The sequence below is a fragment of the Lissotriton helveticus genome, chromosome 11 (assembly GCF_964261635.1).
Source record: "Lissotriton helveticus chromosome 11, aLisHel1.1, whole genome shotgun sequence".
In the NCBI taxonomy this organism is placed as follows: Eukaryota; Metazoa; Chordata; class Amphibia; order Caudata; family Salamandridae; genus Lissotriton; species Lissotriton helveticus.
The window spans coordinates 320,489,467-320,503,907 of NC_136072.1; the positions used below are offsets into that span (position 1 = coordinate 320,489,467).

The following is a 14,441-nucleotide window of genomic DNA, read 5'->3' on the forward strand; positions in this document are numbered from 1 at the left end:
TTGGCATATTTTTTTACATCCAAATAGGCTCTAGTCTATCACGATGATTTATGTATGAAATGTTTTTTAATTATGATTTTTATGGAATCTCTTTTTAGGTATTAAGGGCTTTCATCTTTATCTAAATGTGTGTGTAACTGTGTAGGTGTTATGTAAATTAGATGTTTCCTAAAGCTGCCACTATTGATGTATAAAGTTTGCATTTTATCTTTTTGTGCTTCAATGCTCTGTAGAGTAGCAAATAAAGATTTTAGAACTGAAGATGATTTTTTTGATTTGCCCTATCCCATAATTCATACTAGCAAGGACAGCTGCAATGGTTCAAGAAGCAATGTTGGTGAGGTTGACTGGGAGGAGACCTAGGATGAGAACCTGAAGAGAATGGTGGCAATCCTTATAGATAGGTGAGGGTAGCCAAGTAATCAGTATGAAAATGTGCAAAGTTTGTAATCTTCCAGTTGTTGCTGAATCAGCGGATCATTGACTAAGTGGGCTGGAAGAGAATTAAGGAAAGTTTCACTTCTAGTACAGCAGGATTACAGGGATTAGCACAGTTGTTTAGGACCATTCCATCAACAGGGCTTGGTTATTCAAAGTATTGTTCCAGAAAAGCCGATCCCTCTCTGCTCCTAGACCGAAATCTGATTAGACTTGCATGGGTATGTGAGCCTAACTTTCAGTTAGGCAACGTGTTTTTCTTTCGGGGTTGTTCTAACGTGACAACACATTTCACCAGATGACTTTGGGGGCTGGTCGCAGCATATAGATTACTTGGGAGTTAGAACAGAATCAGTTAGTGTAAGCCCCTGAGGATAGAGCGTCACAGCTATGTAGTATGAGGAAGAAGCCTGCCATCGGTGCTGGAGAAGGGAAGTCTAGAGATTGTGTGATGCACACTGTAAGGAATTAAAATTAAAGTTTATTCCACCATTGCTACATAATTTCGACTCTTTCTTTTGTTTCCCATGGGATCTGAAAAAATCGCACATAGTTGAGTATGAGGTAATCATTGTGTCTAGTTCTGGAGGAAAGGCTCACCACTCCATTCTCAAATTCTTCTTCTTCACAGGAAACAGAGAAGATCATTGCAGAGCTAAATGAGACCTGGGAAGAAAAGCTAAGGCGAACTGAAGCAATCCGTATGGAGAGGTGAGCTGAGTGATATTTTTGAACACATAAGGCTAAGCAAGAAGCCTTTATTGAAAAGTGATAGGGTGAGGTAAGTAGCACACTTTAACAAGAACTGTGGCACAGATGAAGAATCAGGTAAAGAGTTGATACCATTCCGTAGAGCTGAACACAGTGGAGGTGAGCGGAGTTTGGAGGGATGACACGAACACTTCACTTAGCCGAGTTGAGGTCTCTTTAAGGATAATGCTTGTAGCTTCCACTCATCGCCAAAATGAGGTATCACCCTTTAACAAGAACTGCGGCACACATTTTAGACGGTAGGAAGAAGGTTTAATGTAGGGTACATCCATAGAGACCTCATGCTCCAGGTCCAAGCAGTAACTGACAACATTCAAGCATCAACATTCCTATTACAAACACATTCTGGAATGGAACATGCAACCTTAGCAACACAGCTAGAACATGGCAAAAAGTATGTAAAACTGAAGAACACCACATCACCTCCCCCTTGCAAAACCACAAAGAAATCAAATACAAAAACAGAACCCAACAACACAAAGCAACAAAAACAAAAACCTAGAGGAAAGAAACATGAAAAAATAATATTGAACACAATACTCTAAGCAAAGGAAACATTATTAAGAAAAACCATCATGTAGGTGAAGGGCCACCCTCTTCACTCTAATTATCTTTCTCCTCACAACCTGTGGAACAGGGAGCACTCTCAAAAAGTCTTCTACCACACCAGAAGTAAGCTGGACACCATTATCAGACACAGGGGCTTAACACAGGCCCCTGCAGCCCTCGCGATGCGGGGGGCCCTCAACCTCCAGGGGGCCCCGTCAGCACTGCACTTCTGCTGGGGAGCTCACCCCCAGTCAACTGATCTGGGTTTAATCCATCACCATTCTTTAGCCCACTCTGCCACCCCAGTTCAGACATGGCCATATGCAAATCAGTCTGACTCTGTGGCTCATGGGAACAGTCCAGCCTGAACTGCCAAGTCATGCCTTCCCTGGACCGGAAACAAGCTTCCCAGGACCGGTTTCTGGCATTGCAGCCGTCTTCAGCGGGGCTTGCTTGAATCCAGTGGAAAAGTGAGCAAGGGACTCACATCTGAGCATACCCTGCCAACTTATGGCTAACAAAGCAAAACCAAAGGAGATGATGGACGGAGCGTTGACAATACAAGCACTCACCCCCAGTCAACTGATCTGGGTTTAATCCATCACCATTCTTTAGCCTACTCTGCCACCCCAGTTCAGACATGGCCATATGCAAATCCGTCTGACTCTGCGCCTCAAGGGAACAATGCAGCCCGAACTGCCAAGCCATGTCTTTCCTGGACCGGAAACAAGCTTCCCAGGACCGGTTTCTGGCTATCAGCCGTTTTCAGCCAGGAAAGCTTGACTTCAGTGGCTGTTCACCCTATGTGGGAAGGGTATGCCCAGACATGGGTCCTTTATTCACTAAGCCACTGGAGTCAAGCTATCCTGGCCTAGAGAGGTCAAAAGACAAAGTATTAAATTCAAAATAAAATGATTTCACTGTTTACCACCTAGCTCTACTCTAGTCCCATTTACTTATAAAAACTATTTATGCATTAGCACTTAGTATATAATTAGGTTTAGTTTCAGCAAAGCAGGTGCTTAGCTTGTGAGTTTCCTGGCGGCCGTATTAGATAGTATTGCACTGAAGCAGAATTTACCCTCCAAACGTTAGGACGTCATGCAGCTGACGCATGCGCAGTACATTTTCCCGCGTTAGCAGCCATCTTTAATCACACTCTGGTTACTTGTTAGTGAAACACATATGTAAGCTTCCTCTATTCTAGAAATAGAAGGAATGTTGTGCATGATTAGTATTACGAACATTAATAATACTTTATTACGGGATTATATGAGCGGATTACGTCCAAGCAAGTCTCTTTTATACAAGTCCTTGCTCCATCAATCCCCTCTCTGATGGCATTTATGCCATCATAAACTACTTGTACCAAACCAGATGCCAATTTTATCACTTCTCAAAGCCTTTCCCTGTCTTTTCAATTTCCACTTCATCTTTTTCTTTCATGTTTTTCATAGTTTTGTACAATTCTCCCTTTATTTCTTCAAGTTTTATTTCTTCACATTTACTTTCCTTTCTCTGTTTATTTACTTCGTAATTTCTTCTCCTTCTGCAACATTTGCACCACATCATTGTTACTAGAGCTATTATTGTTATTCCAAGTATAGGTAGTACTATTCTAGCTACAACTCCTTTACCTAGGTTAGCAAACCAAGACCGTATTGATGTTAGACCATTTGTTAATTTCTTCCATACACTGTCAACTTCAAGTGGTTTCAAGTCCTCTACCAATTTTGTAATATTTTTAATGTATTTCCCAATTTCTACACTTTTGTCAGGAATGTAAGTGCAACAATGTTGCGCTTTCAACATTTTACAGACTCCATCCTCTTTTGCCAATAATTTATCAAGGGAAAGTCGATTCTTCAAAACCATCAATCTGTTATCAGCCATTTCGGTATTAATCATCAGACAACCTCCAGCAGTATCAGTTGATAACCTATCAACTACTGTGGACAATTGACAAATTCTTCGTGAATTCAGAATTACTCCCACTGAAGGTATCAATGCACTAAATATGTCTCCTACTATTTCTGCAAAACTAGCTCTCTTATTACGGATTAGTTCATTATTATTTTCATTGTTTCCAGTGATTCTCTTTACATGATAAACTTTATGGAATATTATTCCAAAATAGCAACTCCCATACCATCTTGCAGGTAACCTAAAGTAAGCCTTAGTTCCACATATATAATAAATTCCAGGAAATACTGAATCAGTTCCCCCTTTTAGTCCCCATCTTCCAATAACCAAGAAGTTGTGTTCACATTCACTGGAACCAATAAATACGTTGTTATAATTAATTTTTAACCTATAGAGACAGATTTTTCCTTTCTTTTCAAAATCTAGGGACATCGCAGCCTGAGCTTTGCCAGATGTATAGATTATTTCCTTCTCAGCCCATGGTGGAATATGACTTTTCTGTTTGTTGGCCTTTTTCTGGAAATCCTGTCTCCTTTCTTCTATTAAATTCAAAAATATATTTTCTTCGTCTTTTAGTATACATGTTAAAATATGCTTGTGAGCTTCTGCTATACCTATTGCATTTTGTGTTAAGAAAAATCTCCCATAAACTGTGCTGCTAGGCTACTAAGTACTGGATTCATATTCTTTTGAACTGAAACCTCTGAAAGTATTACATCTAAGTTTGAATAATAATACTGCAATTTGCCTGTTTTATAAAACAGACTTGTTAATACACTATATGAAATGCTATATGTTAGCGGTAAATGGTGATATGTGACACCTTCTGGTACTGAAGCTGGTAATCTCATACATACATAACAATCACTCATTTCCATAGTGTCTACGTATTGAAACAATAAATTGGTGAAAACATTTAAATCTGTGTAATCTGTAACCATGTGAAGTATTTCTGACTCATCTGATGTTTCTAATTCTACTCTATCTCCCTTTAAGTTAGCTAATTTTCCTTTTGTGTCTGTACTATTTCTCTTTTCTACGCTCATCAAATATGGTATTGCTATAGTTAAGATTAACTATACTACAAGCACTACTAAAATGCTACATACACATATTCTACAGCATCTCTTTAAGCAATTTCGTTTTGGTCTTTCAGCAACTCTCTCCTTAGCCATTTTAGGAAGATTTATCTGCTTCCTTTTACTTTATCTCTGTAATTTTTAAATCTCTTTTCATATTTCAAGGGGGTCCCACTTTTCCCTCATCAATCTGATCAGCAATTATTTCCTCGTCACTTTCGTCATTTAAACCTAAGTTCTCAAGTTTCTCATGAATCACATAGGTCCATTCAGGCCCTTGGAATTTATTATTCAGTATTTTTAATCTTTGACTCCTTCACCTAGAGTTTTCGCTTGTCTGTTCTGACTGTAGTGACTTTGTTCACTTGGCCAGGTTCTTCATTTATTGTTTTTAAATGATATCTTAATCTTTTGACATATCTAGGCCAATTATCACCTTTTCTAACTCTTTTGGTTTGCACTGCACTTTCACTTTCCTTGTCACTCTTGAGGGTTCTTTTATTTACATTATATTGTGGCACATTTTGATTTTCTTAATCTTCTGCATCCCTCTCTAACTGACCTAGTTCCGGGCTTTTTATTGTAGCACCATTTGCCTGAACATGTTCTACTTCTCCTATCTGGTCCTGTTCAGGTCTTATTGCACTTGACTGATTTGCAGCCTGAACATGTTCTTCTAAGCCTATCTGTCCCTCCTCAGATCTGTGAATATTTTGGTTCATCTCTGTCTGAGTGTATTTTTCTTTCTGTACCTGTTCCTGCTCAGGGTCTCCAACAATCTCAAATTCAATGTCCTGAGCTTGTTCTTCTATACCAGTCTGGTCCTCTCTAGTTTCTTGCTTTTCTAATGTTGTTCTACTTCAGGTATGTCAACCACTGGTATCCAATCCTCATGACTAGTGCTTGATTGTTCTTGATCAGCTACTTCAGAGTCTATTATTCTACTCTTCAGCTGCACAACCTTCTGCACCCTCAACTGCTAGTATCAGTTGAGGATTTCCTCATCAGGAGCTGGTACTCTCTTGGTATGACTAGCATGTTTCCAGTTAGGCAAACCGGCACATTTCACTGCTGTTGTCGTAACCAGTATGACCTGTTTCGGAGTACTCAACCTGGGTGCTAGACACATCTCTCGGGTATGATTCTTCACCACCACTCAGTCTCCAGGGTTTAGATCATGGGCATTGATTCGGCTGCCTGGCAATTGCTTCTTCTCCAACTTGGTGAGAGACAGAATGCACTAGGTCATCCAATCTTTAACAATAGTCTAATACCAGATCATCAGTTCTACTTGACAATTTGTGTTCTGGTATAAAGGCTAATCTCATTGTTCTTCCCATGAGTATTTCATGGGGATTCACCCTGTGTTTCTGTCAGGATTGTTTCTGAGTCCTATCAGAACAGGAGGTAATGCGTCTGGCCAACACAGTGATGTGGATGTGCACACCTTTGCCAATCTTGATTTAATTGTGCCATTCAATTGTTCTACCACCCAGGAAGCCTCTGGACGGTAAGCACAGTGCAATTTATGTTCCATTTTAAATGCTTCACAGATCAACCAAATTATTTCATTATTAAAGTGAGATCCTCTATCTGATTCCACAGCTACTGGAAAACCAAAACGAGGTATCAGTTCCCTCAACAATAATTTGGCAACTGTTATGCTGTCATTCCTTCTGGTAGGATATGTCTCCACTCATCGTGAGAACAAACACACTATGACAAGGATGTACTTCAATCCCTTACATGGTGGTAACTGAAAGAAATCAACCTGTAACCTCACACATGGTCCTTCTGCCTTTCCATTTCTTTCCCAACTGACCACTGTCTTCCTACCTGGGTTATTCTGTTGACAAATTAAGCATCTATGGCAAAGGCTGTCTGCGACATTCCTAAACCTCGGATTGTACCAATCTTGTCTGAAAATCTGATCATGGAATCTCTACCTATGTCTGTATCTCCATGGTACATTCGGGCCAATTGTGAGAGCAAATAGTCTGGCATGACCGGTCTACCATCTGGATAAATCCAGACACATTCTTCTGCTCTCCTTTGACATCCTGTTTTCATCCAACCTTCTTTTTCATTTACTTCCACCTCATTCTGTAAATTTCTTACTTCATCCCATGTTTCTAATGCTGAGATAAGCATAAGTTGGCATCTGATTCTAGTTGTTTCAATTTTCTTGTTTACTGCCAATTTGGTTTTGATACAGTTACTGGGCAACTTGGTCAGCGTATCGATTACCAGCAGTCAAATAGTTGTTTCCAGACTGATGTGCAGCACACTTGACCACAGCCACTTCCTTTGGCAATTTTATTGCTTCTAAAAGCTCTTTTGCAGATTTTCCATTTTTAACCGCTTAACCGCAGTGGCAATTCTGCCGCGGTGCAGCAGTTTAGCGGAGTGGGCGGGTCCACGTCAGCCAACGGACGTGCGCAGCACTACGGAGGTAGTGCTCGCGATGGCCGTTGGCCGGCGAACACAGCAAAGGGGTTAATAGGGGTTCCTGAAGAAGTCATGAAATCCCTCTGCATCCAAAGTTGGCCAAAGCCATGCACAACCCTGTAACCACACTGGCTATTAGTGTAAATGGTTACTCTCCCATTTTTCCCAATTTTACAGGGTTTTATTAAAGCAATCAATTTAGCTACTTTTTCAGACTTGACTCCCGGTGAATAGGATGCTTCGACTATTCCAGACAATGTACAGACAGCATAAGCAGCACTTAATCCTCCTTCCTCATGCCTCATGCATGAGCCGTCTATAAATAGCTCATTTTCACTTTCTTTCAGAGGCTCTTCTTTTATGTCTGGGTGAGGTTTGGTACCGTATTCAGTAACATCTAGGCAATCATGTTCAACATCATCCCTCACTTCTTCTCCATACACACTAGGTAATAGTGTAACTGTTTTTAGGATAGTACACCTAATTACTGTCACATTTTCTGCTCCTAAAATAATCCTTTCATATTTGGTCATTCGAATTGGAGTAAGGTACTGAGTTTGTGTTTTAGTTAAAACAATGTCACTGAATGCAGGACATCAACATTTACTGGATGTCCCATCACAATAGATTCACTCTGGTCCAGACTTGTGCAAGCAACAGCCACTGCTTTCAAACAACCAAGTAAAGCTGAAGCTAACGGGTCAAAAGTAGCAGAAAAATATGCCACTGGACGTTGCATCAGACCATGTCGCTTAGTTAGAACTGATAAAGTGCAGTTATTTTGTTCACAATAAAATAATGCAAATTATTTTGTATAGTCTGGCATACCGAGAGCAGGAGCTTTGCACAAACAATTTTGTAACTTTACAAAAGCCTCCATGCTTTCATCATCTCATTCTAGAGGATCTTTTGCTCGTTTTCTTGTCATTTGTATTAATGGTTTAGCCAGTAAGGAAAATCCTGCAATCCACTGCCTACAATACCCTACTACACCAAGAAACATTCTGATCTCTCTCTGGGTTTGCGGTAACTGCATTTGTTTTATTTTTGTTTAGTCTTTCAGGTGTCACTCTACTCACTCCTCTTTGTAATTGATGTCCCAAATATATAACTCTTGTCTGACAGAATTGCAATTTTTCTGGTGACACCTTATGTCCTCTATCTGCCAAATGGTTTAACCAAGCAATGGAATCAAGGACACAATCATCTTGTGACTTTGATGCAATAAGCAAGTCATCTATGTATTGGACTAGAACAGAATTTCTGGGCATTACTAGTGTTTCTGAACACTTCTTCAGAATTTGATTAAAGATTGAAGGACTTTCTGTGTACCCTTGAGAAACCCGATTCCATACATAAATACGATTTTCAAATGTGAACGAAAAGAGATACTGGCTATCTGGGTGTAACGGGAAGGAGAAAAATGCTTGACACAAATCAATTACTGTAAACCATCCTGCATTCCATGGTATTTGATACAGAATTACAGCTGGGTTCGACACTGAAGGGTAATAAGGCACCACAATTTTATTTATTTTTCGCAAATCCTGCACTATCCGATATTTCCCGTTAGGTTTCTTAATGCCAATTATAGATGAATTACAAGGACTGCTCACTAATTTCTTTCAAAATGCCTTGTTGAATCACTCGTTCTATTTCTGCTATGACACCTGCTTTGATTTTTGGGCTCAGTTTATATTGTCTCGTATTTGTGTAGACAGCCCCTTCTTTCACAGTCATTTGCTTTTAGTCCTACTTCTTTTCCAGTGAAATCCCACACTTCCGGATTTACTGTTAATTTTAATTGATCAGGTAGATCATCTTTTGTCATCATTGAATACATCTCATCTACCTCTGTACCTTGTTTTGCTAGCATTATTTTGTAAATACCATCTTCATCAGGGGTCTGAATTGCACCACCATCTGGCGTACAATAAATGGTACAGTCCATCTTGCAGAGTAAGTCTCTTCCTAACAAGTTTGGAATCGCACAGAGTAAATTTGTGCATCTCCCTAAAATTGCCAATGCATACCTCAATGGGTTCTGTGATTGGAATTCTGATATGCTTATTGCTTCACCCGAGAGGGGTAGGTTTGGAATGTCTGCTGTTCTCACAGTAGAATGGGTAGCACCAGTATCCAACAAAAAGGTAATGTCTTTTCCTTTTACCTTTCCATCAATATATGGACCTGACTGATCTACCAGTAAGGATGCGCCAAGTACGCACTCATCTTCCTCCTCCCTCAGGCACCGTCCTTGTTCATCTTCAGTAGAACAACTGTTCTGCAAAAGAAATTGTGAAGTTATAGAATTTATGTTACCACTTTCTCCTGGAAATCCGGCGTCCACACTGTAATTTGGCATAGGGGCAGGTGGTAACTGACTCTGTTGATTAACAACCGATTTGTGGTTGATTTAATATCACCTCATTCTGCATCTGTGGATTTAAATTTTGATTTGGGCCATTATTATTCTGAATATTCACGCTGGTTTTTCCAATGCCCCAATTTTCCGCACCAATTACAAGGAAATTTCTTCTTTGCTTCCTCTCTGCTCATTTTCCCTTTTGATTTCCCCCCATTATTTTCATTCTGACCAGATCCTCTAGTTTGATCATTATCTTGTTATTTAATTCAAGCTCTTGCTGTTCTGCCAATTTTACTTGACCCCACATTACTTTTTCTTCTAACTTTTTACGTCTATTTTCGATCTCATCTCTGCTGTATTTTGCATACTTGAGTACTTCATCTATTGGCTTTCCTTGCCAGCACACCATATGGTTTTGAATGCTCTGAAAAATCTCAGGCCTTAGTCAAGATACAAACCGATACACAAAATGTCCCATACCTTCATCATCAATATTCTGAAATCCACTATACTGCTTGAACACCTGTAACAACCGTTCGTAATAAGCATGTACAGTCTCATTTATTTCTTGAGTTGTTCTGTCTATTTTTTATCAAATCTGTTTCCTTTTTGGGAATTTTCCCTTTCAAGCAAGTGATCACCTTGTGATATTTCTTCATTACCTCCTTTGAGGGTGCTCCTGTTTTCTCATCTCTTGAGTACTCATCACTAGGTCAATCAACTGTGATTTTACATTCTGTCCATAGATCTGCAGGTACTACTATGTCAAACAGACCATCCAAATCCTTCAACAAAACTTTAGAAACTTTCACAAATCTTTCAACCTGTCTATACCATTCAACTGGCTTCTCTTGTAATTCCGGAAAATCATTAGTAAATGACAAAATATCTTGTTGGGTCCATGGAACATGTACATATCCTCCTCCTGGTACCGCCCTCATGGGGCATAATCTTTCTGTCTTTTTAGGTTCCCCTGATTAGATATTCTGATACGGTACTATTTACCTGTGCTTCCTTCTTTTTCTTGGTCCACCTTGTTTTCCACCTGTCTAATTCTCCCCATTTCTATAATATTGTCATTAATTCCTTAATCTGTAATTTTCTTCCTGACACATTCATATTTTCCAAATCTTTATCATTAAAGTCTGCTCTGTAAGGCTTCTGCAATACTTTCGATCTCCCTATTTCAATTCTCATCTCAGATGCAAGCTCTGTCAGTTTTTCATGAAATATTTTTACATTTCAAGTTATGCTCCTACACATGAACAACAATTCTTCTTCACTGTAAGTATTCAGTCGGTCCATTCCCACATTTCCAGCTAACATTTCTTCCAATTTTACTTTTAATTTAAAAATGTCTAAAATCTTTGGTTGTTGATTCGGTTTGTCTCTTCCCTGTGCCCACCTTTATAATTCTTCTGGGGATACTATTCTGGCATTTTTAGTTCCTGTAGAGGTTTCTGATCTTATTTCCTTTGAACATCTAGGTGTAACTCTTCTTGGGGTTTCATTTATCTGTTCTCTTATTGCCAAATCCAATAGTGATATTTCTGATTCACATTCACTGGCGGGATCTTCAATAATTATGTTCTCTTTTCTAGGTCCTATTACGGGAGTGGCCATGACTGGTGGGTTTGAACAATTTCCTTTATCCCCCATACAATGGGACAACAGGACCTATAGTCACTGGTATAGTTTGTGCTTCAGGGTGTGCACTCAATTGTGTTATTTTCTGTATTAATTCTTCTCTATTTTTGTTTATTGCTTCTCTTTCTTTCTCCTGAAGTATCCTTACATTTATTGAGTCATGCAAAATCTGAGGAACTAATGGTCTTTCTAAGGTGGGGGCATTTGGAGTAGTTCTACTAGGTTCCTCCTGGTATGGTGGAGGATTCTTTGTTAGGAAATCTTCCATAAACTCATCTTCTGATTCCCTACAACCTGTCATCCTTAAATGCTTAGTTTTTCCAGTACATTTTCCTCCCAACTGTTCCTCTAACATTAATACAGGATACAGTCCTTCTGTAACCATTGCCTGTCTCCATTGTTTCATCTGATCTTCATGTGATTCCCCCATTCATTTAGGATAGAATCCTCTATAATTCCTGGTACTTCTAGATCTGTCTCATTCAAATGCCTCTGTCTCCCATTCTTATAGAGCTTCATACTGTGTTAACCTAGGTCGGGGCTCTAATTCATTCCTTCTTGTTTTTAAATTCTGAAGAATTCTTCCTTTGAACGTACTATTTTCTGGAAAAGCTAATATTCTGTCATTTTTTGTGTATTCAATCCAATTTTCTAACCACACACAGGTATAGTAACCTCTCTCCGTCATCATAAATGAGGCAGGAGTCTTTGGTGGTGGGATAAGAATTCCTTCTCTAGTCTTAATTGGCTTATATTTCTTGAAATAATTCTTGATTCTCTGCATAAGTGACATTTTTCTTTTCTCTCCGTACATTTTAAGAGTAGGTCCTCTTATGTATTCTTGTCTTGCAAAACCTAAATATCTTCAATCTGGGCGATTCCCTATTAATGTTGGATTGTATTTCCACATACAAACTCCACTGTCTAATATTATTAACGCTTCTATTTTGTTAACCAATTAGAGTTTCTGTTTACACTCAAATTTCTCCAACCCTATTGCAGCTTTTTTTACTTTTATCCAATCAAGCTCAAATATACCAAATTCGCTTAGCCAATACTAGCGCGACTCTATTGTGACGTCAATATCCCTCCTCACTACTGACCCCTCCTTTACAAAGCCTCCGGAAATCACACACCCGCTGTATCGACCAATCCCAGCGCCGCACTCTGTGATGTCAGTACAACAACTGACCCCTCCTTTACAATTCCCTGTTTGTCACACCCGCTGTCTCAACCAATCCCAGTGTGGCACTCTGTGATGTCAGCGTAACACCGGCAGATGACCCTGCATTCACAAGGTAATACAAAAACTTTTTAACCTTTCACCAAAATTTTCATTATTAACAACATAAAAACATTCGCTATTCTGTCTGTTTTATTAAACTAAAAGAATGGTTGATTTCTTTCACTACGAGTAAAAACTTCCACTTACTCTTTACACACTGCGAGTAAAACCTTCCGTTTACTCTTCCCCCAAGCTCAGAAGAACCTGCTACTCCTTTAGTGTTACACTTTCTAGGTGATATAACTCCAAAGTTTCAACAGCGAACTCTTTGCTAACAATCACTCTCACTTATTCACAGAACGTAATTTCTAAAACAAACGAGTAAACTTTCTGTAGTGTGGCTTCCATTCACCACCCGCTATACACTTCCCGTGAATTTACAGACAACATAAAACAATATAAGAACGGGTTTGTTAGAACATAAATTGATAACCAATAATCACCAAACCATAACTCTGCTACCAGCAGACTGATCCAGTGGGCTACAAACCTGCGGACATCTATCACTATATGTTTATCTGGGCCCATAAACACATTCACTCATATTTGTTTTATTTTTTATTTTTATTTTGTCAACTGGAAGTTAACACAGAAACAGAAAACAATATACATGATATACAAAAAGAGAAAAGAAACAAATATATCCATTACATTACATCGTTCCGAATTAATATAATTTAACAAAGGAAAAATTAATTCCGTCAAAAAGATTTTCATAAACGTTACCATTGAGCGAAGACCTCTAGTTTTGGCCAATGCGTGTTCCATATCATAAATTTGTCTCACCAAAACCCACCATTACATAACGGATGGAGCTTGGTGATATCCACTTTCTAGCTATATTTAATCTTGCAGAAACCAATAGTATAGAATATAAGCTATTATTCTTGAGATGTTCCGAACTATACCCCATCATAATCTCCAAGGGAAAAAGCGGGACCCCTATCCCCAATTTCTGAGCGTGAACCCTCCCAACGTCCAGCCAGAAAGTATCTAATACTGGACATGTTACAAATATGTGTATAATATCAGCCGCAATTTTTTTGCATCTAGGGCATTTTGTACGATCACTAATCATAGTGTTATCAACTGACCACTTAGCAATCCTCTTCGGGGTATAATATAAAAGACACAGCGTACGGTGCTGCTGCAATCACAAGTTAGTAGAGTGAACTGCCTTATCTATTATTCTAAAGGCTTGCGATATAGTATTGGGTGCTACTGTCTCTCCCAGCAACCTGCTCCATTTATTGGATAATCTCCCCCCGTCATCTATTCTAGAGCTATTTAGCCACTTAAACACTCTACTAATCTGTTTGTTAGATTCTACTGCATATTTACAAGTATACTACATTTACATTTATGTAAAGTCCCAATTCTCAGAATCTACTATATTTTCCAATTTTACATCCTTTAAAAAATAATCCTGAATCTGATAGTATTTAAATCGCATATTATCAGCCAATTTATATTTAGTCTGCAGTCTCTCAAATAAAATAAAGCCGTTGTGATCGTACAGATCCCCCAAACTTTTAACACCACATCTTTCCCATTTACTGCCCGTTCCATCCTGAAATATCCCTGGCAAGCTTGGATTATGCCACTGTGGATATTTACAATGGTAGAAAGAAATATTTTTACCAAGAATAATTGCACGCCATATATATACATTGTCTCATATAGTCTTAAATTGAACCCTTTTTAAATAGTTTGGGTCATTGATTCTGTGCAGAAATATCCTAATCTCAGTAGATTATGACAAAAGAGAGTACTTGCTGAGTTAATAAAACTCCGAAAACGAATAAAACAGGTAGATCAAAAATAAATTTTGAAGACCAGAAATTCCAACCCCCCCTTGCCTAAAGGGTAGTTTTAGCCAATCTAACGCCCGTCGCGCTTTCATGTATCCCCATATAAAACTGCTGAGAATTCC

General features: G+C 38.9%; 1 protein-coding gene across 1 annotated transcript in view; it reads left to right on the forward strand.

The window, feature by feature from the left end:
• The window catches only part of KIF1A (kinesin family member 1A), a 2,072,061-nt gene that overhangs the window by 839,502 nt on the left and 1,218,118 nt on the right, over positions 1–14,441 (forward strand). Inside the window, exon 15 of the mRNA XM_078667093.1 lies at positions 1,070–1,149. Coding sequence (XP_078523219.1) covers positions 1,070–1,149 — 80 coding nt within the window. The remainder of the gene's footprint in view (positions 1–1,069; positions 1,150–14,441) is intronic.